The 24,277-nt window shown below is 46.1% G+C and overlaps 1 protein-coding gene across 1 annotated transcript; it reads left to right on the forward strand.

Moving 5' to 3' along the window:
- The first annotated feature begins 3,912 nt into the window (after window positions 1-3,912).
- Window positions 3,913-17,097, forward strand: LOC110471813 (G protein-activated inward rectifier potassium channel 1). Its single transcript, XM_021532824.4, has 3 exons — window positions 3,913-4,799; window positions 12,054-12,270; window positions 15,002-17,097. The coding sequence occupies exons 1-3, from the start codon at window positions 4,149-4,151 to the stop codon at window positions 15,571-15,573; spliced, it is 1,440 nt and encodes a 479-aa protein (XP_021388499.1). The 5' UTR covers window positions 3,913-4,148; the 3' UTR covers window positions 15,574-17,097.
- Window positions 17,098-24,277: the final 7,180 nt, after the last annotated feature.

Genomic DNA, 24,277 nt, shown 5'->3' on the forward strand with positions numbered 1-24,277 from the left:
TTCTCGGCACCGTCGGGGTTCTCGGCACTGTCGGGGTTCTCGGCACCGTCAGGGTTCTCAGCACTGTCGGGGTTCTCAGCATTGTCGGGGTTCTCAGCACTGTCGGGGTTCTCAGCACTGGCGGGGTTCTCGGCACCGTCAGGGTTCTCAGCACTGTCGGGGTTCTCAGCACTGTCGGGGTTCTCAGCACCGGCAGGGTTCTCAGCACTGTCGGGGTTCTCGGCACCGTCGGGGTTCTCAGCACCGTCAGGGTGCTGCCGCCAGCTCCGCTCCGGGGTTTGCCTCACAGCCGGCGGCTCCAGGCGGACCTGGGCGCTGCCTCGGCCCGGCCTGCAGAGTTCCCTTGTGGAAGTCACTCTTGGGGACTGCCAGGAAAGTCCAAAAAGGAGACAAAGGAGTCCTTTAACTTAATTGGAATAAAGGGAGAGAGGCCAGCGGGGCACAAGCCCGTGGGGTTTTCTCTCTCGGGGTGACAGAGCCTCCCTTCTATCCCAACTCCTGGCAGCTCGGTGCCCTGCTCCTTTTCCCACGGCTGAGGTACCTGGAGGCTGCAGCCTTCCCAAAGCACCTAGCCCATATCCTCCCTTGAGCCTGGAATTTTACCCCAAAGTTCAGCCCCTTGCCTATCTCAGGAGCCAAGATCTCCGGGCTGCTAACAAACCCGCTGCCATCAGTAGACACATAACAGCCATTTCAAAGATGTCAACACCCGTACCCTCATCCATCAAATTATTTTAAAGACTTTAGCACACATCTTTCCTCTCAAAATCAGGACCAAGTGTCGTTCACCATTTGGTCACTAGCTAGTTGTTGCTAGGTGTGCTGTGGCATTGCAAGACTCAGAGGACATTGCAGAGAGTTCCTGAATTTTTTTACATGAGGATTCATCCCAAGAAGGTGCAGCATTGAAGTGTGCACAAAAATAACTTAGGGCAAATCGTGCTGGTGGATATTTGGTGCCCAGGAATCGAGGGAGCAGGCTGACAGCACAGGGCAGTTGGCAAGGCATGCTCAAAAAGCCATCCAGACCTTAAAGGTGGAGACAAAAATCTGTGGGAGAGGTTTTACAGCAACTGCTCTGAGCCAGAGAGAAGTTTGATAAGAGGATCCATGCTTGCCTCTGATAGAATTTCCTACCAAAGTTGTTGACACAGAAACCAAGAAAGAAAGAAGGATAAATAAGGGAAACCTGCAACTGCCTATTCCAATTAGCACTTTGTCTCTGGTGACCAATGAGTAAAGTGCAAACTGATGAGTTTTGTAAGAATATATATAAAGCATGCAGGATATAATAAAAACAGTTTGAAGCCTTCTGAAAGTGGAAAGTGTTGCTTTGTATTGTCTCAATCTCAACTACGACAAAAATCTGCACTCAGTGAAGGGGGTAACAAATGGACAGACAGAAAGTGAGGGTCACTAAAAATCACAGCATGACAGATCTGCTAGGCTCTACGGAGGTAGATTTTTTTTCCCAAGGAAAGAAATGGTATTATTTAAGAAACAGGCTAGGAACAGATGATTTTTAGATTGCAAAATACTGTAGCTGTTCAAACCTTAAAAGTCCTCAGCAGTAAGGACAGGACAATATTATTCACTTATCAGATGCAATACTAAGTAATAATTTGAAAGTATAGCTACACTGGACAGTCAAGCTCTTAGGAGTAAGACATCCTTTAAAAATATTTACGTATATGAAGACCGGTCTGCAGCACAGAACATTACTCTGAAAATACTAACCAAGCTATTTAGCGAAGTATTCACTGAACATGGTGATTTTTTTTGCTCTACAGAATTTAATATATAAGTAAATAATATTTTTTCCAAAGTTATTCATATGTGGTGCATTTATGGTGATAAATGTCATTACTAAAGACAAAGAATAAATGGTTCCCAGTATTCTAAGGTTCACCTGGACAAAGAATAATGTGAAAGAAAATAATATTTTCCATCTTCTAAGCTACAGAGCTGCTTTCATCTTCATCAATCACTGCTGTGTCTGTAAAAGTATATGAAGACTGCTACATTTGTCAAAATAGAGTGACAAAGACATACAGAGACTTGCCATCAGGCAGCTTTGATCATTGTTAAATAACTTTTCATTTAATTTGTAAAAATTCATATGTAAGTCAAGTCATGGTTACACAAGTAATTGCTATTTTTTCTTAAAGTTGCCAATTCTACTTCTTGACACTTAAGTTCTTCACTGCAAATGGTTTAAGGTTTTACCATGGGTGGTTTTGCTGGTACAGTGGCTGCAATATTACTAAATGCATACAGGGTGAGCTGAGAAATAGAAAAATAGAAGTTGATCATTACAAGAACAGCCAGTAATACTTTACCAGTCTGCTGCAGTTACCAGAAGAAAATTTAGCAAGTTGCTGTTTCTTGTATGCTTTGACTTTTAAAAATTGTGCCAACTTTCCCTTACTATTTTACAAGTTAACAAAAAAGAAACAATGAAAAGAAAAAAAACTCCCATTAAATGTAAAACCTACAAATCAGTTTTCAGTTCTGTGCACTTAGAGATTTAAACTTGCACTACTGTGCTCTGATGGCATCACTGAATGCAAATGCAGTCCTGTAACACTGTGGACCATTTTCATAAAATTGGGGTACAGTTTTTGTGATTTGTCACTCATGCAGAATAACTCTATATTCTTACAAAAATGGAAAACATAGAATTCTGTAGGTGAATGTGTTGTCCTTTCAGAGCCTGCTCTTTCTCATGACAACCACCCTTGCAAGGAGAAAGTACACAAATATTTCCTAGGTATTTTGTCTGCTCTTAATAAAATAATGAAGTGAAAAAAAATCCAGTTTCTGAAAGAAAGCCTCCCTAAAATGTAGAAGATAAGAATCTCTGAACCTATGATTATGTTGGGAAGGGAAGGAGGAGAGAGGAGAGGAGAGGAGAGGAGAGGAGAGGAGAGGAGAGGAGAGGAGAGGAGAGGAGAGGAGAGGAGAGGAGAGGAGAGGAGAGGAGAGGAGAGGAGAGGAGAGGAGAGGAGAGGAGAGGAGAGGAGAGGAGAGGAGAGGAGAGGAGAGGAGAGGAGAGGAGAGGAGAGGAGAGGAGAGGAGAGGAGAGGAGAGGAGAGGAGAGGAGAGGAGAGGAGAGGAGAGGAGAGGAGAGAAGAGAAGAGAAGAGAAGAGAAGAGAAGAGAAGAGAAGAGAAGAGAAGAGAAGAGAAGAGAAGAGAAGAGAAGAGAAGAGAAGAGAAGAGAAGAGAAGAGAAGAGTTCTAGTGGCTATTTGCTATTTTCAGCAGCAGCTGAGTCAGATTGAAATACTGCTATGGAGTCTGTAGAATTTACCTCTTACATATCCACTTTAGTTATGGATAAGGTCTTTTCCCAAGGGTCCTAGTTTTGGCTGGGATAGAGTTAATTTAGTAGCTGGCACAGGGCTGTGTTTTGGAACCAGTATGAGAATAATGCTGAAAACATACTGATGGTTTTGGTTGTTGCTAAGCAGTGCTTATCCTAACTCAAGGACTTTCTTGTGTCTCATTCTCTGCCAGTGAGGAGGTGCACACAAAAGCTGAATGGGAGAATAGCCAGAACAGGTTATGGACTGGCCAAAGGATGCTTTACACCACAGAACATCACTCTGTATAAGTTACCTGAAAGGGGCACTGACGGGAGTTCAGGGACAGAGTCTGCTATCAGTTGGCAGGTGGTGTGACTGTAGTGTGCATCACTTGGGTGTTTTTACCTTGAGTTTTTTACCTTGGTTTACCTGGGCTCGGCCAGACACCTCCGGCGCTGGACCCGGCGCTGGACCCGGCTCTCCCAGCCCCTCTCTCCCCGCCTCAGCCCCGCTCTCCTCCCCCAGCCCCTCTCTCCCCGCCCCAGCCCCTTTCTTCCCGGCCCATCCCCGCTCTCCCCGCCCTATCCCGGCTCTCCCAGCCCATCCCGGCTCTCCCCGCCCCAGCCCAGCCGGGCTCTCCCCGCCGTCTCCGCTGTCAGGCCGCGGCTGCTCCGGCCCTTTGCAGCCCCGCTGGCCATCGGGCAGCGCTGGCAGCTCCGCTCCCTCCGCCGCTGCGGCTCCGCGGGCATCCCGGTGCGCGGTGCTCGCCCTGCGGGCTGGCGGCTCAGCCTGCCGCCCCGCCGCATCCCCGGCGTGCCCGCCGAGCCCCCGGCAGCCGGCGGCATGGCAGCCGTGCGCAGGAAGTTTGGGGACGAGTACCAGGCCGTGGGCCTCGCTCGCTGCAGCGCCCGCAGAGAGCGGCAGCGCTTCGTGGACAAGAACGGGCGCTGCAACGTGCAGCACGGCAACCTGGGCGGCGAGAGCAGCCGCTACCTCTCCGACTTCTTCACCACGCTGGTGGACCTCAAGTGGCGCTGGAACCTGCTCATCTTCCTGCTGACCTACACGGTGGCCTGGCTGGTGATGGCCTCGATGTGGTGGGGCATCGCCTACCTGCGCGGTGACCTGCACCAGGCGCACGGTGACACCTACAGCCCGTGTGTGGCCAACGTGTACAACTTCCCCTCCGCCTTCCTCTTCTTCGTGGAGACCGAGGCCACCATCGGCTACGGGCACCGCTACATCACGGAGCGCTGCCCCGAGGGCATCGTGCTCTTCCTCTTCCAGTCGCTGCTGGGCTCCGTTGTGGACGCGTTCCTCATCGGCTGCATGTTCATCAAGATGTCGCAGCCCAAGAAGCGAGCGGAGACCCTCATGTTCAGCCGTGCCGCCGTCATCTCGCAGCGCGATGCCAAGCTCTGCCTCATGTTTCGCGTGGGCAACCTCCGCAACAGCCACATGGTGTCCGCCCAGATCCGCTGCAAGCTGATCAAGGTGAGGCTTGTGCACCTGGGTGGCGCTGGCGACGCGGGCAGGCTGCGGGGCAGGAGCTGGAGCCTGCCGGCAGCTCTGCCTGCCCTGCCCGGGGCAGCCGGCGTGCGGGTGAGGATGTGGCTGCGGCGCCGGGAAGGACTGGGGGAGGCTTTGTGTGGCTCTCGCAGCAGGAGCCACGAAAGAGCCAAGCAGGCGTAGGGAAAACTCCCAGCAGAGACTCCCAGGGCACTTCAGTGGGTTGTGAGGCTGGCAGAAACCCGGTGCGGTCAGGGTGGATGGATGTGTCAGGATGCAGGACAGCTCCAAGGAGGGGTATTAAGGTATGCTGCTTAGAGATTATGGCTGGGAATAAAGAATCGATTTGTGGTGGTATTAAACTAGGATAAAGATCAACCTTGACCTCCTCTTCCTCTTGGAGAAGCTCAGTGAGTTTTAACTTGCAGTCCCTTATCCCAGTGTTCCAGCTAGTGACCTCACAGCGTTTCAGAGGGATTGTATAGATGCTTTAGTGGAAACACCCTTTGATTGTCACCAATATCTGTTTATTAATCACTGACAATGGCTAGTGGAATTCAGAATGCAAGAAAACTGGAATTCAAAGGAGATCATAACACAAAAAATCCCAAAAAACAAACCAAAACCAAAACAAATAAACCACAAAAAACCAAAACAACAACAAAAAACCAAACAAACCCCAAAACAAACAAACAAAAAAAACCCAGAAGAATTTGGCAGTCATGAAGGTCCAGAAGATAAATTGGACTGGAGTAGAATGGAAGAAAAGCACTGAAAAAGACTAAGCAATGTAGCATCTCACAGCAGCTGTGACTTGTCAGGGGGTGCATGACTGGTGAGGAGCTCTGTCTGAAGCTCCTCAGCTGTCAGAAGTGATGGCATTAATTTTCAGATATCATATTTTACTGTTAAAAATGTTCTGTGCTCTGTCTGGTAATTCTCTCTGGCCTTTTTAATAATCTGCATGAACAAGCATGAAGCAGTAGGTGATGGGGCAGTGGTAAATATGAAAGGCTGTTTTCCTTGTGTTCTGTGCTGAATGCCAGACTGAGCTGATAATTTTTCTTGCTACATAATACCACTTAAAATGGAGAATCTGCTAAGATTTAAAAAGAAGTTGTGTGTGTGTATATATATGGGAACAAGCTGTGAGGAGTTACACTGGAGCAATTTTTGTAGGAATTGGAAAGCCAGCTGAACCATGGTTTTTGTTGCTTTATCCTCCAGAAATCTCCTCTAAAGTATTTAATTCTATCATTCAAAATGATATGCAGGTGAAAGTGGAATAAAAGTGGGGTCACATTGTCATTTTACAGAGAGGGCAAGTCATTTTCTTTTGAAATAAGACACCGAATATACAGCCTGAGATCCTTTCTGCTGACAGTTCTGTTGCTACACAGTGCTGGTATGCAGGTGACTGGGACAGAAAACTGAAGGACATTTGATGGACCTGCAGGACCATTGTATCTTAGGACAGCTATTTTGTAGGCCAGACACTGAATCAGTGAGCAATTCTTGATTTCATTTTTTTTTGTATGATCCTTATGCCCATGTGTTGTCTTCAAGCTGCTTTGTGACCTCTGACAGACACCAGCTATGAACAGCAGAAGATTTGAAATGGAATGTGAAAAAGTCCTCATTGAAAGGCGTGGTATTGGTTCCCATGTCCTCCTGTAAATCCTTGTCACTGAACTGGCCACACCATTCTGGGAGCCAGTGGTGCACATCACCCTTGAATTTCCATCAGCTGCTTCCAGGGAGCTTTGTGTGTCCTGGAAACTTAGGGTGAATGTGCCAGAATTTGTTTGCTGTCTTCAGCAGATCCTTTTTGTGGTTTGAGCTCTGCCCTCTGTACCTCCCTGCAGTGCTGCCAACAGCTGATCTTGCTACACTTCTGCTGCACCTGATCAGGTAGCCAGAATTTTCTTTTGTACTGGTGTCACACTGAAGGAATGTGACAAACACATCACATTTTTGTACTTGAGCTAGGAGATCTGTTCAGCAGTGAATGTGGTGCTTTGCTGAGACCAATGGAGCTCTGAGGATTTACCTTTGTATGCTAAATTTGTCTGAACAGCATTTCCTGACAGTGGGATACATGCCCTGGTACATTCAGCAGACTGCAGTGGTGCTGCCACACTGGGCTGGCTTTTCTTTGTGACCAGGGGCTGTGCAGCAGCATGGCAAAGTGATACCATGCAAAAGTCTGAGGCTCTTTTTGGACTGAGTTGTGGAGAGTTTGGAAAACAGTTACAAGGCTAATTGTGTGTGTTTCAGCAAAAACTCTTCCAGAAAACCAAGTCTTTCTAGTTTACATTGAGTGCTACAGAAGCTGGGAAAAGCAAAACCCTGGGGCAAGAAATAGGGAAAAAAGCTATTTGGAACTAGCTGCTGAAAATGTGCAGTTTCAGGTCCTGGACTTTTTAATGTCTCAGTGAACTGTATTTTTCTGCCTTGAGTCCTGGACCTTTCTAGTGTGCCTAAGGCAGCAGCCACCAGTATGGCAATCAGGATTGATTTTATGATTTTATAAAACTCAATCACAGTACATATTTGTACTTTCTCTTGATGTGACTACATCTATAATTGATAAACATGATAGTGTTGGTGTGCAAAGTCATCTATACAGTGCTTCAGCTTGTATAGGAAATTTTGATTCAGAAAGTTGAGGAATGCAAAATCATCATAGCCTGTTTTCAACATGTGCTAACAATAGTTTTAAAAATACAGTTATGAAGCACGATATTCACAGGGCAGTGAGCTTTGGGTTAGAACCAGCAGGCAGCTATTCTTTAGGCTGTACTTACTAACAGCTTTAAGCAAGCTGAAAGCAAACAAAATTGTACCAGACAGTTTGCAGATGGCAGGTGACAGGCATTGGAAATAAGAAGACCCATTATATTGTGATTTCAATAAGCTGGTAAGTCGGGCAGAAAGTGGGGAAAAAAAAAGTTTTTTAATATTACAGAATTGTTTAGATTGGAAGGAACTTCAGGAGATTTGTGGTCCAACCTTCTGCTGAAAGTATGGTGAGCTAGGAGATCAGACTAGGTTACTCTGGGCTTTTTCCAGTATAGTTTTGGAAACCTTTAAGAAAAAAATCAAAACTGCACAGTCCTGCTGGACAAGCTTTTCCACTGCTTACTGTCCTCATGATGAAAATGTTTTTCTTCAGTCCAATCCAAACTTCTCTTGTTTCAGCTTATACCTGTTGTCTCTCCTTCCTGCCAGGCACCTCAGTGAAAAGCCTGGCTCTGTCTCCTTCTGTCCGGTTCTGGAATGTTTGTTAGATCCCCCTCCACACCTTCTCTCTCTGCTCTGAACAGCCCCAGCTCACACAGGTCATATTTACAGCATGGGGCAAAAATAAAAAGTAAAATAAAAAGTAGCAGTGATCCCAGGAATTATCTACAGTGGAGCTCCAGGTGTAGTGTCACAACTGAAAAACTCCACACCAATCTTCAACAATGGTATCAAACTAACAAGATCAAATTATTCCAGTAATATAAAATATAATAACACTGCTTGCAAGCTGATAGTCTGAGTGTGGGGGAGGAGCAATGAGCATGTACCAGTTCAGCATTTTCTAATTTATGTTTCTCTACAATGTGCTACAATATTAAGCTTGATGGTGCTGCATCTTTTAAGTCCCACTTTTTCTGCTCCAGTACTTAATTAGTCCACCTGGATATCAAAACAGAATTATGTGAGTTCTCTAATGAGTGAACTGACAGAGGGTTAATAATGATAATAAAACTGCATTATTTCCAGTTAAAGGGAGATATGCATATTTATGCATAAACAGAGTTTAGAAGAGCAAAGAGAATGAATAAAGGATAGGAGTGAAGATTTGAAGAGCATGATGCATTTGTTCAGACATTAAAACAGTCTTAGTGGTGATGCAGTCGAAGTCTGCCTTGTAATAAAAAGCAACACAAAGATTCAGTGGCAGAAAGTTAAATACACGGGAGTCTTTTTTTCTTCTAATTTTTTTTCCTTAGCTGTGAAGCAATTAACCTTTAGAGAAATTCTTTGAGACCTTTAGATTATCCATCTTTGACCACATTTAAATTGCAAACTAGGGCATTTCTAATTAATTGTGCCCTTGTTCAACATGTATTAATCTGCAAAATTTACTTTGTGTCATGTGGATGGTTGAAACGAAGAGTCATGAGTGTTCCTTCCAGGCTTATTCCTGACATTTTATAGCCCTCTGTCTTCTTGTTTTGTGATCCTTTGAGCAAACCTGTAGATGTAAAACAAAGGTCACTGGCTAGGAGGCTGAACCTACTGGGGTTATTAAGCTCTCTTCATTCAAGTTAACCTATTTTTAGTCAACAAACAAGTTTCTTTTAGACATCCTCCATGCCCTGCATAAATCAATCCTGTATGTGAGATACCGAATACTTCAAACACAACCTTCTGCTTTCTCCCAGATCTGTTATCTCTAATCATCCTCACTGGATTTGTTTACTATTGAATGGGTTTGATTGAAGACTCTTCCACAAAAAAAATGGTGTGTAGATCAAACAGTTCTTGAGTCAGTCAGGCAGCTGTAGGAACTCAATATGTCCCTCAGACATTTTTGGAGGTTCCGGACCCAGGTCAGAAGCATTTGAGACCCTGGCAGGCAGCTGCAAACAGCTGTGATTTTGGGTTTGAACCGTGGAATGATTTACCAACCTTGCAGGAAGAACAAGAAGTCACAAAAGTTTAGATATTAGAGTAGAAGTAGTCACAAAGTAAAGGGAAGAATTTTTGAGTGCTGTACAGGGGGGTTTTGGTTTTGTACATGGGGGTCAGAGGTTTTAAGATGAGGGATTTTGGCTGGTCCTGTCCTTCCTCTTTCTTCTTCCTTACCTCCATGTTCTTGGTGATGTTGGCACTCACAGATTGGTTTAGAGTAGAAAGGCACCATTTAATACAGGTAATAGGCATTGGGGAAAAACTGTAAACATGTAACACGTAATGTACCATGTAAAAGATAGAAAAGCACCATTTAATATAGGTAACAGACATTGGGGAAAAACTGTAAACATGTAACACGTAATGTACCATGTAAAAGATAGAAAAGCACCATTTAATATAGGTAATAGGCATTGGGGAAAAACTGTAAACATGTAACACGTAATGTACCATGTAAAAGACAGCAGCAGCACTGGGCGGGGAGAGAAGAAGCAGTCGGGGTCAGAGAGGATGTCAGGGTGTGTGTGTGCCTCTGCCTGAGCTCTGAGCAAGCCACAGCAGCCAGAGGAGAAAATCTTTCAGATAACTTGCAATAAACTGCCTTGAGACCAAACAACAGAAGACTACTGAGCTTTTTTTTGGAAGCACGGGTTGGAGACTTTTCCACCACATGAAGCCACCCTTGACCTAGTGATCTCTGGCAGGCAACAGTTTGTGCAAAATTGCAGGTTTTTGTCCAGGTAGATGTGTTTGATATAGCTTTGGAACAATTTGAGATTTAGATGTTGCTTCGTACAGGTTTGTTATCTTGGAGCAAAGATCATACCTGGGCAATCAGTTTGTGCACCACTGCAAGAACAGCAGCCAGGCAACCAAAGCAGAGTTGCTCTGCAGCCTGCCTCAGGAAAAGGGAAAAGCTGTTTTTGCAGTAGGCTGATTCCACCTTTGCATATAACAGACTGTCACGACTGCAGTGTAGCAGTAGTGTTGATTGCTTTTATCTCATAGCACTTTTGCCTTTCAGGTCATAAATAATTTGTGAAAATGTTCTCACACACCATCAGGTGATATTTTCTCTGTCTTCATCAGTAAAGGGGAAATCGACTCTTATCCTCCTGTGCAGGGGAGAACTTTGTTACTTAGACAGGAAGAATGTTTCTTCCTCAGCAGGAAAACAAACATGTAGCACATAGAAGAAATCATGGATTGTATTTAATAAGGAGCTGTGCTCCAGCTGCTGCCTAGCTGGTTATGTAATTTCCAGTAAATACCAGGCTGTTAGAAAATCAGCATTTTTAAGGTCCATGTGAAGAGAGGAGACAATATAAAGATAGACTATTTGCTTGGGGATTTTCTTTAAAGACAGAAACTTTCTTAAAAGAACACTAGTCAGACCTGCTGCCTTTGGTTTGCTCTCAGTGAACAATTTTTCCAAATGCAACACAACTAAAGCTATTTCTTTATTAATTTGTTATAGCATAACTTATAATAATATTTATTTATGATCAGTAGTCATCTTTTTGAAGAGTTAAATGCTTTTTAATCAAACAATAAACAGAAAAGATTTTAAATAAAATTTATTTATCAGCCGTGCTTCTAATTTTGGTGGGCAATTTCCACCAGAGACCTTCAAAGCAATCCCATGAGGAGCTGCCTGGCCAAATGATATGATTCTTAGTTAGACTTTGAATACCAGGAAAATTTGGAGAGAACCCTATGGAGTAGAGGGAAACTATCAGTATTTTTATTAGACCTATGAAATGATGGGAAGAAAAATGAGGCACTTAGCTTAATAATAAGTTTATTGTTAAGGTCGATGTGCAGTAGGTGGTGCATGCAAGGGATGAGAGCATCATCAGTTTCAATTCAGGTGCTTTTGTGAAAATGCCACTTACCAGATGCACTGTACAATTACTGTGGTGTTTAGGGTTAGTACACCCTAAGTTAGTACACCACAGTGTTTGCCAAACAAAAGTTAGTAACTTTTAAAAGTTAGAAAAATAATGGAACGTGAATTCAAACAACAGAATAAAATGTGCCCAGCTTGCAGATTTTGGTCTCGTTAACAGGAACTTTTGCCACAGGATATTCTTGTTGAACATCCATTACAAGGCATGTAGTATGTGGTGCATGACATTTTTGTCAAAACAAATATATATTAAAATATGTAATAAAATATAAATAAATATAATATATGATTGTAGATAATAGATAAAATATAAATATATTATTATATAATATCAATTAGATATTATAATTATATTATTAATCTTTTTATATATATATATATATATATATATATATATATATACACATATATGTCACAGTAAAGTTTGTAGGTGGTGATGAGATTTTCTGGCATAATAAAAAAAGTCAAAATTGGTCTTGCATAGCATTCTTACAGTATTTAGCATTACTTACATGTTCATTTGAAGCCCCCAGACCTAGCACATGTAGCTGATAATGTCATGGAAGAGGCAGGTTTAAACTTTATTGCATTGATTTTATGTTTTGCCTCACAGAGTGATTACTAAATAATCTTTTTATCTTTAGTCCAGACAGACACCGGAGGGAGAATTTCTGCCACTGGACCAGTGTGAACTGGATGTTGGATTTGGAACTGGAGCTGACCAGCTGTTTTTAGTTTCCCCATTAACCATCTGTCATGAAATTAACTCAGAGAGCCCCTTTTTCTCTCTCTCACAAAGATCACTGAGGAGTGAGCAATTTGAAATCGTTGTCATCCTCGAAGGGATCGTTGAGACCACTGGTAAGACTTAGAATAACCTGCATACTCTGATTTTTAGTCTTGGTTTTCAGTGCTGATATTTTTAGCAAGGCAGCTGCTAGTGCTGGATGCTCCAGCATATCCTGCCATATGCTGCAGAGCTTTGTGGGAATCCAGGGCTTCCCTCTGGCTGCCCTGGCAGGTCTGGGACCCCCTGTGCAGAGCCCCCAGAGACACTGTCTGGGATCTCTGTCCATGGAAAAGAGTTTTCAATCTTACAAGATGAATTACAAGCTCTGAGTGTTTGATTTAAGTAATAATTAAGTGTGGAACGGGTGCAAAAGTAAAATTTTAGGATTCTAGATTAGGGGTTCAAAGGGGACAAGATGGAGGAAATTGGGTGTGTCCTGTCCTTTTTCTCCTTCTTCATGCCCTCCATGTTTCACTGTGGTGTTGGCATTTTTCTGTTGGTTCAGGCTGGGGACACACTGTCCAACGGAGGTAACAGATATTGGCACGTTATTGTAAATCCAGCCCAGGGAGTTTCTGGTATTTAATGTTTGTAACATCCCACTGAGGGCAGAGCCCCACACGCTGCCCTGCAGGACAGAGCTGGGCAGGGCAGCAGAACATGTTAAAAAGAATAAACAACCTTGAAATCAGCACAGATGAATTATGGCTTCTTCTTTGTCAACTAGGCTGAAAGACAGAGACTTTTACAATCTCAGAATCGTCAATAGCTCAGATTCTGACAGAGCTTCTGTGGCTCTCACCAGCCAATAGAGACCCCCTTCCTACAAGGCTCTGCACTGCCAATTCCCAGGGTGGCCAGCAAGGGACTGCCACTCTTTGTGGAACAGCTCAACACTCTTGTGAGGCTTCTGTTTTAAGGACCACCACTCTGAAAGAAAGCTGAACTTTAAAAGTTGCCAGTGCTGCAAAATCCCTTTGAGCCTAGCTTGCACTGAATTGAATTCAGAGTAAGAAATCCAGTTTTACAGCACAAATACAGACCTAGTCACAGACATGGTAGGCATATGTAGTTATTGACAAATGAGAAGAGTTTTGTTTCTTTTTAAAATTTGAGTATGGTGTTGTCCAGATGCCAGCTGATTTTGTGGCCTTTTGTTCTGAAGACTCAATTCTTTTATGAATCCCATGAAAAAGGGGTTCCAGTTATATAAGGAGCTCTTCATCAATGATCCCTGAGTACTGTAAAGTCTAAATCGTTCAGTATGGTCATCAGTGTTCTGATCTTCCTTCTTCTTCTGATTTGTTAAACTTAATTAATCAGAGAGCTGTCTTGTCCTTTCCACAAGATTAGCAGCTGCCTCATTCCTGCCTTGTCCCTTTGGTGCAGCTGTGTGCAGTCATCTGTCTGACTGCTCTCCACACAAATACACAATCCGCTGGGGCAGAATGCTCTTTCACACTGACTGTGGCATCTCTAGATCCCTGCAGAGGCTTCATCTTACCTGCAACTGAACCATTTATTTTAGATAAGTATGCATTCATAACCTCCCTTAATGCAATTACCTGTCTGGATAGGTAAAGGGAGACATTTTACACTTGAGAACCCATGTGGCAGTAACCAGAGAGCAAATCAGTTTGGGCTTACTGAATGCTAATTTTGCCTCTGGAGACTGCCATGACAGGAAGCCTTAAAGTTTTGCTCACCTGGATTATTGGTATAAATTATTGTGATGCCATGGTAACAGATTTGCCAGCTTGATTAGAATACATTTTAGCTGTGAGTTCACACACATAAATACTACCAATGATGTATATTGCACTAAGTGGAATAAAATCTTCAGTGAGTTTATAATACCACCTGTATCTGAACATGGAAGAGCTTCAGTGTCTCTGCACAGCTTTTGTCTTGACATACTGTTTGGAGAAAATGTAACACACCCTACAGCAAGATTATGTTTTTTATTTGGCATTGTCTCCCCAACACCTCATCCTTGCCAAAGGGTTCTGTAATGTTGGATTAAGCCCTTTTCTGACCCAGAGATGGGGCAACTGAGAGGTGTTCTAAAAGCTTTTATTCCATTTTCAGTCTAATGAGAAGGGTGAGACAATACAGATGTTATAATTCACACCATCACAATCAGAAGCCAATTATTTCCTAATTACAATACACTGTAAGTGTTTCTTGGCCTATCAGCTTTTGCCACCCCATGCTGTAAATGCCTTAAAGCCAATCATTTAAAATTATCCCTTGTGGGTCTTACTACAATGCATCTTTCACAGTTCTATTTCTCCAAAGTATCTAGTCTTTTTTTGTAAGGCCACCCTTGAAACTTACTTCGAGAATTTTCTATACATTCATTTCCCGCACTGTAAGCCTCTGGCAAGCAATAGTTCTTTCTCCCAAGAAACAGTATTACTCTCTTGAGTCTGAATTGGGATTGTTCAGCCTGGCAAAGGGAAACTTTGGGATGACCTAATTGCTTCCAATACTAGACACAAGGAAGAAAATGAATTCTGTCCCAGCTGAAACCAGCACACAAGCTAATATTGTTTTAATTTTACATTTTGCTGTGGCTTGGTTGCAAGTCTGCAATAATTGCATAACAATCTAGTCAGTCAATTAGAGGCATGCCATTGCTTGTCAGAAGATTGTCTAGGAACAAGTGCCCCATTTTATAACCTATAAAATCGTTGGCTTGCTGGCTGCTATTGATTTTTATCTGTCAGCCTTGTCCTGTACTTTTGGTCCTGTGTGCCAGTCTGCTGTCTCACGTTGGAATGCTCTTGTCCATTTGCACAGGAATGACGTGCCAAGCCAGGACCTCATACACAGAAGATGAAGTCCTGTGGGGTCACAGGTTCCTCCCAGTCATGTCTCTGGAAGATGGCTTTTTCCGTGTCGATTATTCTCAGTTTCATGCCACCTTTGAAGTCCCCACTCCCCCTTACAGTGTTAAAGAGCAAGAAGAAAACCTGTCCCAGTCATCTCTTTTGAATAGTCCTTTTGATAAGAAAACCAGAAGAGAACAGGTTTGTCCACTTGACTGTGCTGATGTTACAGGAGAGAAGAACAAGCTCCCTGCTAAACTTCAGAAGATCAGCTCAAGGAAGGAAGGCCTTGCACCAAGAGCCCTGAGAATGAGTTCCAGTAACACAGAGAAGACTTTCAGTACTGGAGATCTCTTGAAAATTCAAGAAATAAGTCCCATCTTGGATGGTGAAGACAGTGATAGCAGGATGCAGCTGAAAGCCTTGAAAATAAATGCCAAGGCTCTGACTCAGTCTACCAGTGAGCTGGAGTTACAGAAGGATTTTCCAGGTATGGGCACTCTAGAGGAGAAATTGGAAGAAAATTTTCCTGCCAAACTTTGAAAAATGAACTCTGATTGCTTCTTTTAAGAGCTGGAGAAACAGAAGTTGTTGCTGATAAACTGCATTTGAGACTGCTGCTCTCGAAGAGTTGTTTCACAGTAAAGTCACAACTTGGCTTTGCTGCTTTCAGGAAGAATGATCCTTTTTGTATAATTGTTCTGTACAGATCCAGTTTGGATAGAATAACAGGACTTTGAGGGGCAGTAAGGTTACCCTGTCATGCCAAAGAGATTCTTGCCCTGATGATGCTTATCAGCGTGTTCATTGCAAATCTACCCTGTCTTCCATGTATGCAGATGCTTTCCACAAAGCAAGGATCAGATCCTTAGTCACACAGATAGAAGCAAGAAGGGTGTAACAGCAGCTGAAACCTGGTTTTGTGCAGCTCAGGTCCTGGACTGCTCCTGATGGGCAGAACAGCAGAACACAAGAGGAATATGTGACACTGCTCAGTCCTAGTCCAGCTGTCTCTTTGGAAAGAGGCTTTCCTGGTCCATCCTTCTTTCCCAGTGACCATGGCATGCTCCCTCTGTGCTCCCAGTGTCTCATCCATGGACATTCAAGCAGAGGAAGCAGTGTGCAATTATCATTTAGGTCATTTGACCCACATGAGCTCTTGTAAACATGAGGAATTTTATCCTGTCCAAAATTAGACCTCAGCATTTGATTTGATGGATCACATGCTGAATCTTAATGGCCATATCACCACTCACTGTGAAGGAAACAGGAAACTTGAGATCAGTAGCTCAGCTTCTTGGCATGTTTTATACTGCAACTAAATGACATTTTAGTTTGGAGACATTGTAAGTAAATAAATAAAAGCAAAGAGCTAAATACTGCTCAGTCATTACACATCTCAGAGTTTTACTAATTAATGGTAGTCTTTGATGTTGCTGATTTTCATTTTGTTACATTTGCCATCTCCATTTATATATGATTCTCGGTAATTTTGTAGATTTGATATTTATTGCTATTCAGCTCAATCCACCTCTGTCTGTGAGAGAGGCTTTTTCTTTCCTGGTTGGTAGTAATTATAAACACACCCTGCTCTTTTGTAAACAGTGTTCAGCAGCTCAGCATACAGGGTGCTTATCACCAGAGCACTCTCCAATAGAAGGATCAATTTCTGGTCTTGTTATGTGGACAAAATTCAGTCAGATTTAAAAGGGCAGTGGCCATATTGTTTGGCAATGCATTTCTTGATGGTAAAGTGATATATCCAAGCTAGGAGTAGCTTGGCTTGCAGAACTCACTATTTCTTGCTTTTGATCTGTCTGCTGTGTGAAACTGGAAAATGCTATTTTATGCAGGGATAAGATGTGCTGCTTATTGTTGTTTACCTGTTCTCAACATGAATTTCAACAATATATACGTGGTAAAATCTGTATTTTTCATTTATGAACTGTATTTGTATGGAGTACTTAGATGACAGCATGAAGTCTTAAAGGATGATGACTCTCCCTACTCTCCAGAACTGCCAAAATCAGTATAAAATAAAATTACATCCACCTTGGGTCTCAAGCATTCTTTACTCAAATGTGCATGTGTGTGTTGGCAGATGAGCAGCTCCAGAAGATGAGGCCCCATCCTTGGGCACACTCCCCCTCTGCTGTGAGGCAGGAACTTGGTGGGCTTCACCTGCTTGGGGCCTTCCCTCCCTTTGTGGGGCTGGGGCATGTACAGATGTAAATGGCATTATTAGATTGGATTATTAGATCAACAAGGTGCTGCTCAGGGCAGTTTCACTCATTTTTGTGCCTTCTTTTAGGGGTGAGTAAAAATAGGGGGCTAGGGAAGCCTGGGAGGGGGATGGGAGCACCCCAGTGTCACTGGGACAGTGATGCTGTGGTGGGGGAGCAGGTGGGTTTTACAGGGCCCCTCCAAAAAAGGGTGGTTACAACCCAAAGCAGCATAAAAAGGGTTCAAAAGCAAACTGCATTGTAAATAATAAAAAAGCCAGCTAGTCCTCTAAAGACCCTTCAGACTAAACCAGCTGACACCTCCATGAGAATAGAAAATAAACTGGAGGGTACCTGGGTGTGAATATATCTTGAAGCTGTGCATGATTAAAAGAATGTGACAGTACATTGAAAAGAAAGCTCACAGTTCTTTTGCATGGTGTTGTTGATATCCTTTGATGTGAATGTGAAACCAAACAACTTTTCTTCTCTTGTTTCCAGATAAAAATTTGTCTTGCCTGCCTTGCATACAGTTCCCTTTTCTATCTTTGCCTTAACCTCCCGTGCTTTGCTCACCCCTCCCTTTCCTTGCCTTGCAGACCCTTCTCTTGCCTTGCCTTGCATTTCCATCCCTCACTGTAACTTGCCTGCCCCTTTCTTGCCTGACTTTCTCTGCTCTGCTTTGGGGAGCTGCTTGGCTCTTGACCAGATGATGGTGAGCAGTGCTTTTGGAACGGCACACGGACCTTCTCAGGGTGACAGAGATCTCAGCCTTGCAGGTACAGCCTCAGAAGCAGAATGAGAAGACTCTGAAAACACTTCAGCACACTGAGGAGATTCTGATATGTGTTAACTTTACCTAGAAGATAACCCGGTGTTTGCTTTCCAGCCTTAGCACAGGGATGTGGCTTCCTCAGAGAGGGTGGTAAGGATGCTCAGTAGGGGAACATGAGGCACTTTGCCAAAATATTCCTTATGTCTTTGACAGATGTGGAGTCAGTCTGAGTGCCAGCAGTGTCTGCAGGGGAGCTGTGGACAGTTCATCTATCACAACACTGGGGGTGGCACAAAGCTCTTCTGGTCTGCCCACTGCTCAGAAATCCTTGCTCCTGGCTGTGGAACTTCTGGCTGTGGAACTCCTCCTCAGCCTGTGTCCGGCCAATCTTCAGCCTTGAGACTTTCTAGAACGGTGTTCCCTGAGTCATGAGAGTTGAGTTTCAAGTCCCGCACCCAGGGATTCCACTGCTGGGCAGCATAAAACAGTGTTCCCAACTGCTGTCCTCAAGAGCTGTAGCCCCCTGTGACCTGTGTCCCTTCTCCCATCAGAGCTTTGTTTTGCTGGTGCCTGGCTTGGGAGTCCTTGCCTTGCACAGGAGACTGGACTGGACTACAAACACATGCTAACAGTGGTAACAGGCAACTTTATTTACACAACTAAATAAATTTCAGCATTTGTGCATGCAGAGGAGGAAGATTGGCAGGACAGAGGACGCCTTTGACCTGAGGCTGCCTTTGGACGAGCAGGCACTGCCCCAGTATGTAATGGTCATGGTCCACTGCAGCCTGCAGTGGATCCTGTTCATCCTGCTGCCCATGTCTTTTTTCTCATGAGGCCCAGCAGTATCTGGTGCACCCGAGTTAAGAATTTCACCACTATCTGGTATGGATGTGGAGCAGGCAAGAGAGGTTGCATTGACATTGGCTCCTCAGAGGGGTTTGAGGTCGACTCTGGCTCTGGTGTGGCTGTTGCAGTTGAGTGATCAGGAGTGGGAGTACAGCAGCCTGACTCTGTTGGTGCTGACTCTGGCTGCTCCAAGGGGGCTGAGCTGAAGGTTGGCTCTGGTCTTGGAGTAGCTGTTTCAGCTGACTCAGGATATGGAGTGGGAGTAAAGCAGCCTGACTCTGTTGGTGTTGGCTCTGGCTGCTCAAAAGAGGTTGAGCTGAAGGTTGGCTCTGGTGCTGGAGTAGCTGTTTCAGCTGACTCTGGACATGGAGTGGGAGTAGAGCAGCCTGACTCTGTTGGTGTTGGCTCTGGCTGCTCAAAAGAGGTTGAGCTGAAGGTTGGCTCTGGTGCTGGAGTAGCTGTTTCAGCTGACTCTGGACATGGAGTGGGAGTAGAGCAGCCTGACTCTGTTGGTGTTGGCTCTGGCTGCTCAAAAGGGGTTGAGCTGAAGGTTGGCTCTGGTGCTGGAGTGGCTGTTTCAGCTGACTCTGGACATGGAGTGGGAGTAGAGCAGCCTGACTCTGTTGGTGTTGGCTCTGGCTGCTCAAAAGAGGTTGAGCTGAAGGTTGGCTCTGGTGCTGGAGTGGCTGTTTCAGCTGACTCTGGACATGGAGTGGGAGTGGAGCAGCCTGACTCTGTTGGTGTTGGCTCTGGCTGCTCAAAAGGGGTTGAGCTGAAGGTTGGCTCTGGTGCTGGAGTGGCTGTTTCAGCTGACTCTGGACATGGAGTGGGAGTGGAGCAGCCTGACTCTGTTGGTGTTGGCTCTGGCTGCTCAAAAGGGGTTGAGCTGAAGGTTGGCTCTGGTGCTGGAGTGGCTGTTTCAGCTGACTCTGGACATGGAGTGGGAGTAGAGCAGCCTGACTCTGTTGGTGCTGACTCTGGCTGCTCCAAGGGGGCTGAGCTGAAGGTTGGCTCTGGTCTTGGAGTAGCTGTTTCAGCTGACTCAGGATATGGAGTGGGAGTAGAGCAGTTTGACTCTGTCAGTGTTGGCTCTGGCTGCTCAAGAGGGGTTGAGATGTAGGTTGTCTCTGGTGCTAGAGTGTCTGTTCCAGGTGGACGCATGCCCATCTGAATCAGGATCCAGTTGTAGAAGTACTGAGTGGAGGTGTAGACTCCCGGGCGTTTTGTTCTGACACAGCCTTTTCCCCAGCTGGTCACTCCAACAAGCCAAAAGTAGCCAGCATGGTTATCTTTGCACACCAGAGGCCCTCCACTGTCACCCTGCAACAGAGGAAAGAGGATTAGGGTGCTGTTGGGTGGCTGCTGTCAGCACTAGAGGCCTGTTTCTCTCTTGCAGCCCCTGCCACAGCTGTATTCATGGTACAAAAAGGCTTTGTTCAGGTGCTGGAGTCTCAAGAACCTTAGCTGGGAACAGGGTGGGTGTCTGTGAAGGCCCCCTTTTGTATCTGCACAGTGATCCTGGATGGGCAGAGCATAGATCATCCAGAATCTGGATCTGTGGGCTGCTGAGAACACTGGATGGGCTTTCTGGGCAGAGGGGCAGGCCTGGGGAACACGGTCACTTGGCAAGGAAACTCCAGCAGTGGAGGAAAAGTGGTTTGCCAGACAAAGCCCATGGTGACGGGGTACCTTCGCTGCTGGCTCCCAGCACTCATACCTGGCAGGTGTCCATGCCACCCCGTGGGTAGCCAGCACACAGGTTGTGGGTGTGGATGGCCCCAGCGTACCGACGGCTGCTGTTAACCAGCCGGATATCCAGGAGACGGACCTTGGCTTCCTGCAGGACATCACTCGGACCCTGAGCTGCAAGCACAGGAAGGAATGGGCACCCAGCAGCTCTTTGCCAGTTCCACTCCCCTGTCTGGGGGTGAACTCATTCCCTAGGGCTTGGCTTTGCCTCTGGAGCAGTTGTTGAAGCGCTGTGTCCTTTCTGTCTGCCTTTGGGGAGCAGGCCAGGCCCAGCTCTCCAGAGGCATACATCCTACAGCCTGACTTTGGTTTGTGCTGTCAGGAAGCCAAACCCATCTTGCTGGTGTGCCCAGCTCACCCTCAGGGCCCTTTTTGGGAACTCACCTTTTGCAGTGGCAGAACCCCAGCCAGCAATGTAGCAGGTTTTCAGCTCTGACACTGTGAGCGAGGCGTTGGGCACGCAGGCAAGCTGGACGTAGTCACTGCACTCCACGGGCTTGTCCAGCTCCAGCAGGGCGATGTCGTTCTGCTGGGAATCAGCCGTGTACTCCTGGTGGGCCAGGAGCCGCTTGATGTGGCGCACCTGAGTTTCAGGGCCCAGATGGGTCAGCTTGGTGGCCCCGATCAGCACACGCCACATGGTGACATTCCTGCAAGGCAGAGAGGGGTCTGAGGAAGAGCAGAGCCGTGTGCTGTTGATGCCTTAGGATTTTAGCTTTTGTATTTTTCATCCATTTGTAATCCTGCAGTTTTTTACTGTATAACTAAATTCTGCACACAGTGTGAGCTGCTGCTGCTTTCCCATTCTGGTCACAAAAATTCCTCTCCAGGCCTGGCAATCAAGGATACCTCACTGCCTCAGGCCTCGAGAGATGGAAACAAAAGTGAGTTGAGGGGAGCAAACTGGGGGTAAATGACTTCATTACCTGAAGCTGTAATTAGAAGATTAACCCTAAATATGCAAATGGACCAAATTTATAGGTGTGAAAACCTTTGACCCGTGGTCAATTTTGGGTTGTAGCACTTGGGGGGGTCTTTTGTTTTGCCTAAAATGGACCTGGAGGCCCTTCAATAAATATAATCACTTTTTATTCCTTGTCTGGCCTGTTTTTAGGTAGTCCTGAAAAGGCATCACTGTGGCAGCTCAGCACTTCCCTTCCTTCTGCTTCTCAAGGCAGAGAGGAAAGCAGGGCAATGAGGAGTGTGACTGCCCTAGCATGCCTTAGGCTCCAGGAATGCCACACTGGAGGCTGCTGGGCAGCAGTGGCACGAGCCCAGCCTTCTGAGCAGTCCCTCAGTTGGGCCCCGTAGTATTGAGGTGCTGCAGGCTGGGCAACTGTTTGTGTGGTGAGGATACCCTCATTCCCTGCTCCTCCTTACCTGGCCTGGAGGAAGCAATGGGCTGCTGTGAGGACCCACTGTGGGCTGATGAGGGACCCTCCACATGTATGGCCGGTGCCTATTTTCCTGGGGTCCTGGATGCTGACAATCCAGGGCCAGGCCCCTGGCAGGGCACCTGTGCCAGTCACAATTCGGTAGTCAGCATCTATGGAGTTGTAGTCAGAAGCCATGGGCCGGAGCCCACAGGTCCCTCTGGAAGCACAAAATCATTACTGCCCTTCTGTTCCAGTACCTGGGTGCTGGCAAGGAGGCTCCCACATGGGGTTTGGGGTATGGCAATGGGGGACAAGCACCCTCCTAGAGCCTGGGGCCATACCTGCAGTTGCCCCAGGTACCATGTGCAGGTCTGTACACAGCCAGCAGGATGAAGAGGTACAGGTACAGAAGATTCATCGCTGTCAGCAGCATCTGTCAGCTGAAAGAGACAAAAGCTTGTCTCTTCCAGTGCAGTCTCTGACGAGTGCTGCAGCAACTGCACTGTCCATGGCACCTGGGGCTGATGTCACAGAGTGGGTGGTTCCAGGTTCTGGGCACAGTGTCCTCAGAGGGCAGGGAAAGGCCACAGCCTCACAGAACCACAGAATGGTTTGGGCTGGAAGGGACCTTGAAGGTTGTGAAAGGCAAAAGGGGTCCCTTGCCTCGCACATGCAAAACGACACCATGGGCAGACAAATCTGGCACAGAGGGAAAGTCACTCCAAAGGCAGTGTTTGGTCAGAGAGGGTGCTCAGAGCCACCACACGATGGAGAAAACTAGCACATCAAAGCTAGAAAGAGGACAGGAAGGAACAATGCCATGTGCAAACTACTTGGGGGGATGCTTCAAGGCACATAAGCCTTAGCTGATGGAACAAACCTGGAAACTCCTGAGTGTTGCAAGAGGAATTGCTGACCATGGCAGAGTGCGAGAAGCTGACAGGAGTTTCAATGCCATGAGGAAGCCCTTCTGAGTCTGTTTATACATTCTCCATGTCTGGAGCAGGGTGAGTACTGCAAATGCCTCAGTGCTGCCTCTTGCTTTGGAGACTGGTGCTGGAGGTCATGGCTGCAGAAAACAAGGGACTGAGATGGAGAGTGCTCATGCACTCACTTTTGTGGTTTGGGAATGGCATTCCCCAGTCTGGTGTTTCCACTGGAACACTGCAAACCACTGCTCCTCACTCCCTTCTCCCTCTCCCCTCCCTTCTCTGGTGGGCTTGAGAATAGAACTGGAAGCACAAAAGTTAAAGACTGTGGGTTGAGACAAGAACAATATAATGGAAACAGCAATGAAACAAGAAAATGAGCAGTAACCGCAACAATATTAATAATGGACTGGGACAATTCACATGCAACCATCCACCCCATAGAGCCTGGCAGTACCCAACCAGGCTGTCATGCATGTTATCCAGCGGAGATTTCTTCCCCTGTCCCTGGAAAATGTTGTGGAGTGGTTCAGAACAACCTCCACGTCCTGGCCATGCCCTGTCCTGGTTATGGCAAAAATTTACCCCATCCTGGCCAGAACCAGGACATTCACCCTCATGATCTGCCCCACAGCTTTGGAATCTGTGCCAGAGGGTCTGGCAGGGCAGGGAGGGCAGTCACCAGGGATTGGCAGACGTTGGAAACTCCTTATCCCTCTCTCTGGCCCCTGGTTTTCCTTGTTTTATGGAATGGAAGAACACATGTCCAACTCCTCCCAGTATCTCCTTCACTGGAAATCCTCCGTGCTTTGATTCCTTCTCTGACATTCTGCTGCACCTGGGGAATGCAGTGGGAAAACCCAAGGCTTTGTGTGAAGGTCACTCCCTCAGCACTTCACCTGAGGTGCACAGGAAGGCTGCCCTGGCTCTACCACACCTCATCCAGAACACCTGGAAGCTCTTCCCTCCCCATTCACACACTCCCCTGCCTTGTCCTCCTCATCCCACAGGGATGCACAGAGGGGCTACCACACTTCACGGTTTGGTAGCCCTGATACCACACTCCTGACTGGAATGGGGTGACCCTGGGGCAGTTTTGGCCTGCATCAGTTCCATGTCCTGCCTCAGCACACCCAGGTTCTCTGTTGGCGTCTGTGCTCATCTCTGCAGCTTTGCTGTCCTGCACCAGGAGTTTGCTGAATAAAATCATCCTCTAGAAAGGACATGTGACACAAGCCCAGGAGTAAGCAGCACCATGGGAGAGTTCAGCAAGGTGCCCTGGGGACAGCCAGGCCAGGCAGGGGAAGGTGGGGGGACCACGGCCTCACTGAAGCAGCCACATTGTAC

This window comes from Lonchura striata, chromosome 27 (assembly GCF_050655825.1).
Source record: "Lonchura striata isolate lonStrDom1 chromosome 27, ASM5065582v1, whole genome shotgun sequence".
Taxonomy (NCBI): domain Eukaryota; kingdom Metazoa; phylum Chordata; class Aves; order Passeriformes; family Estrildidae; genus Lonchura; species Lonchura striata.

Excerpts from the sequence above, each read along its gene's own strand:
- LOC110471813 (XM_021532824.4), top strand. The coding sequence starts at position 4,149 with ATGGCAGCCGTGCGCAGGAAGTTTGGGGACGAGTACCAGGCCGTGGGC. Across the intron at positions 4,800-12,053 it reads TCCGCTGCAAGCTGATCAAG|TCCAGACAGACACCGGAGGG; the intron begins GTGAGGCTTGTG and ends TTTTATCTTTAG. Across the intron at positions 12,271-15,001 it reads AGGGATCGTTGAGACCACTG|GAATGACGTGCCAAGCCAGG; the intron begins GTAAGACTTAGA and ends CCATTTGCACAG.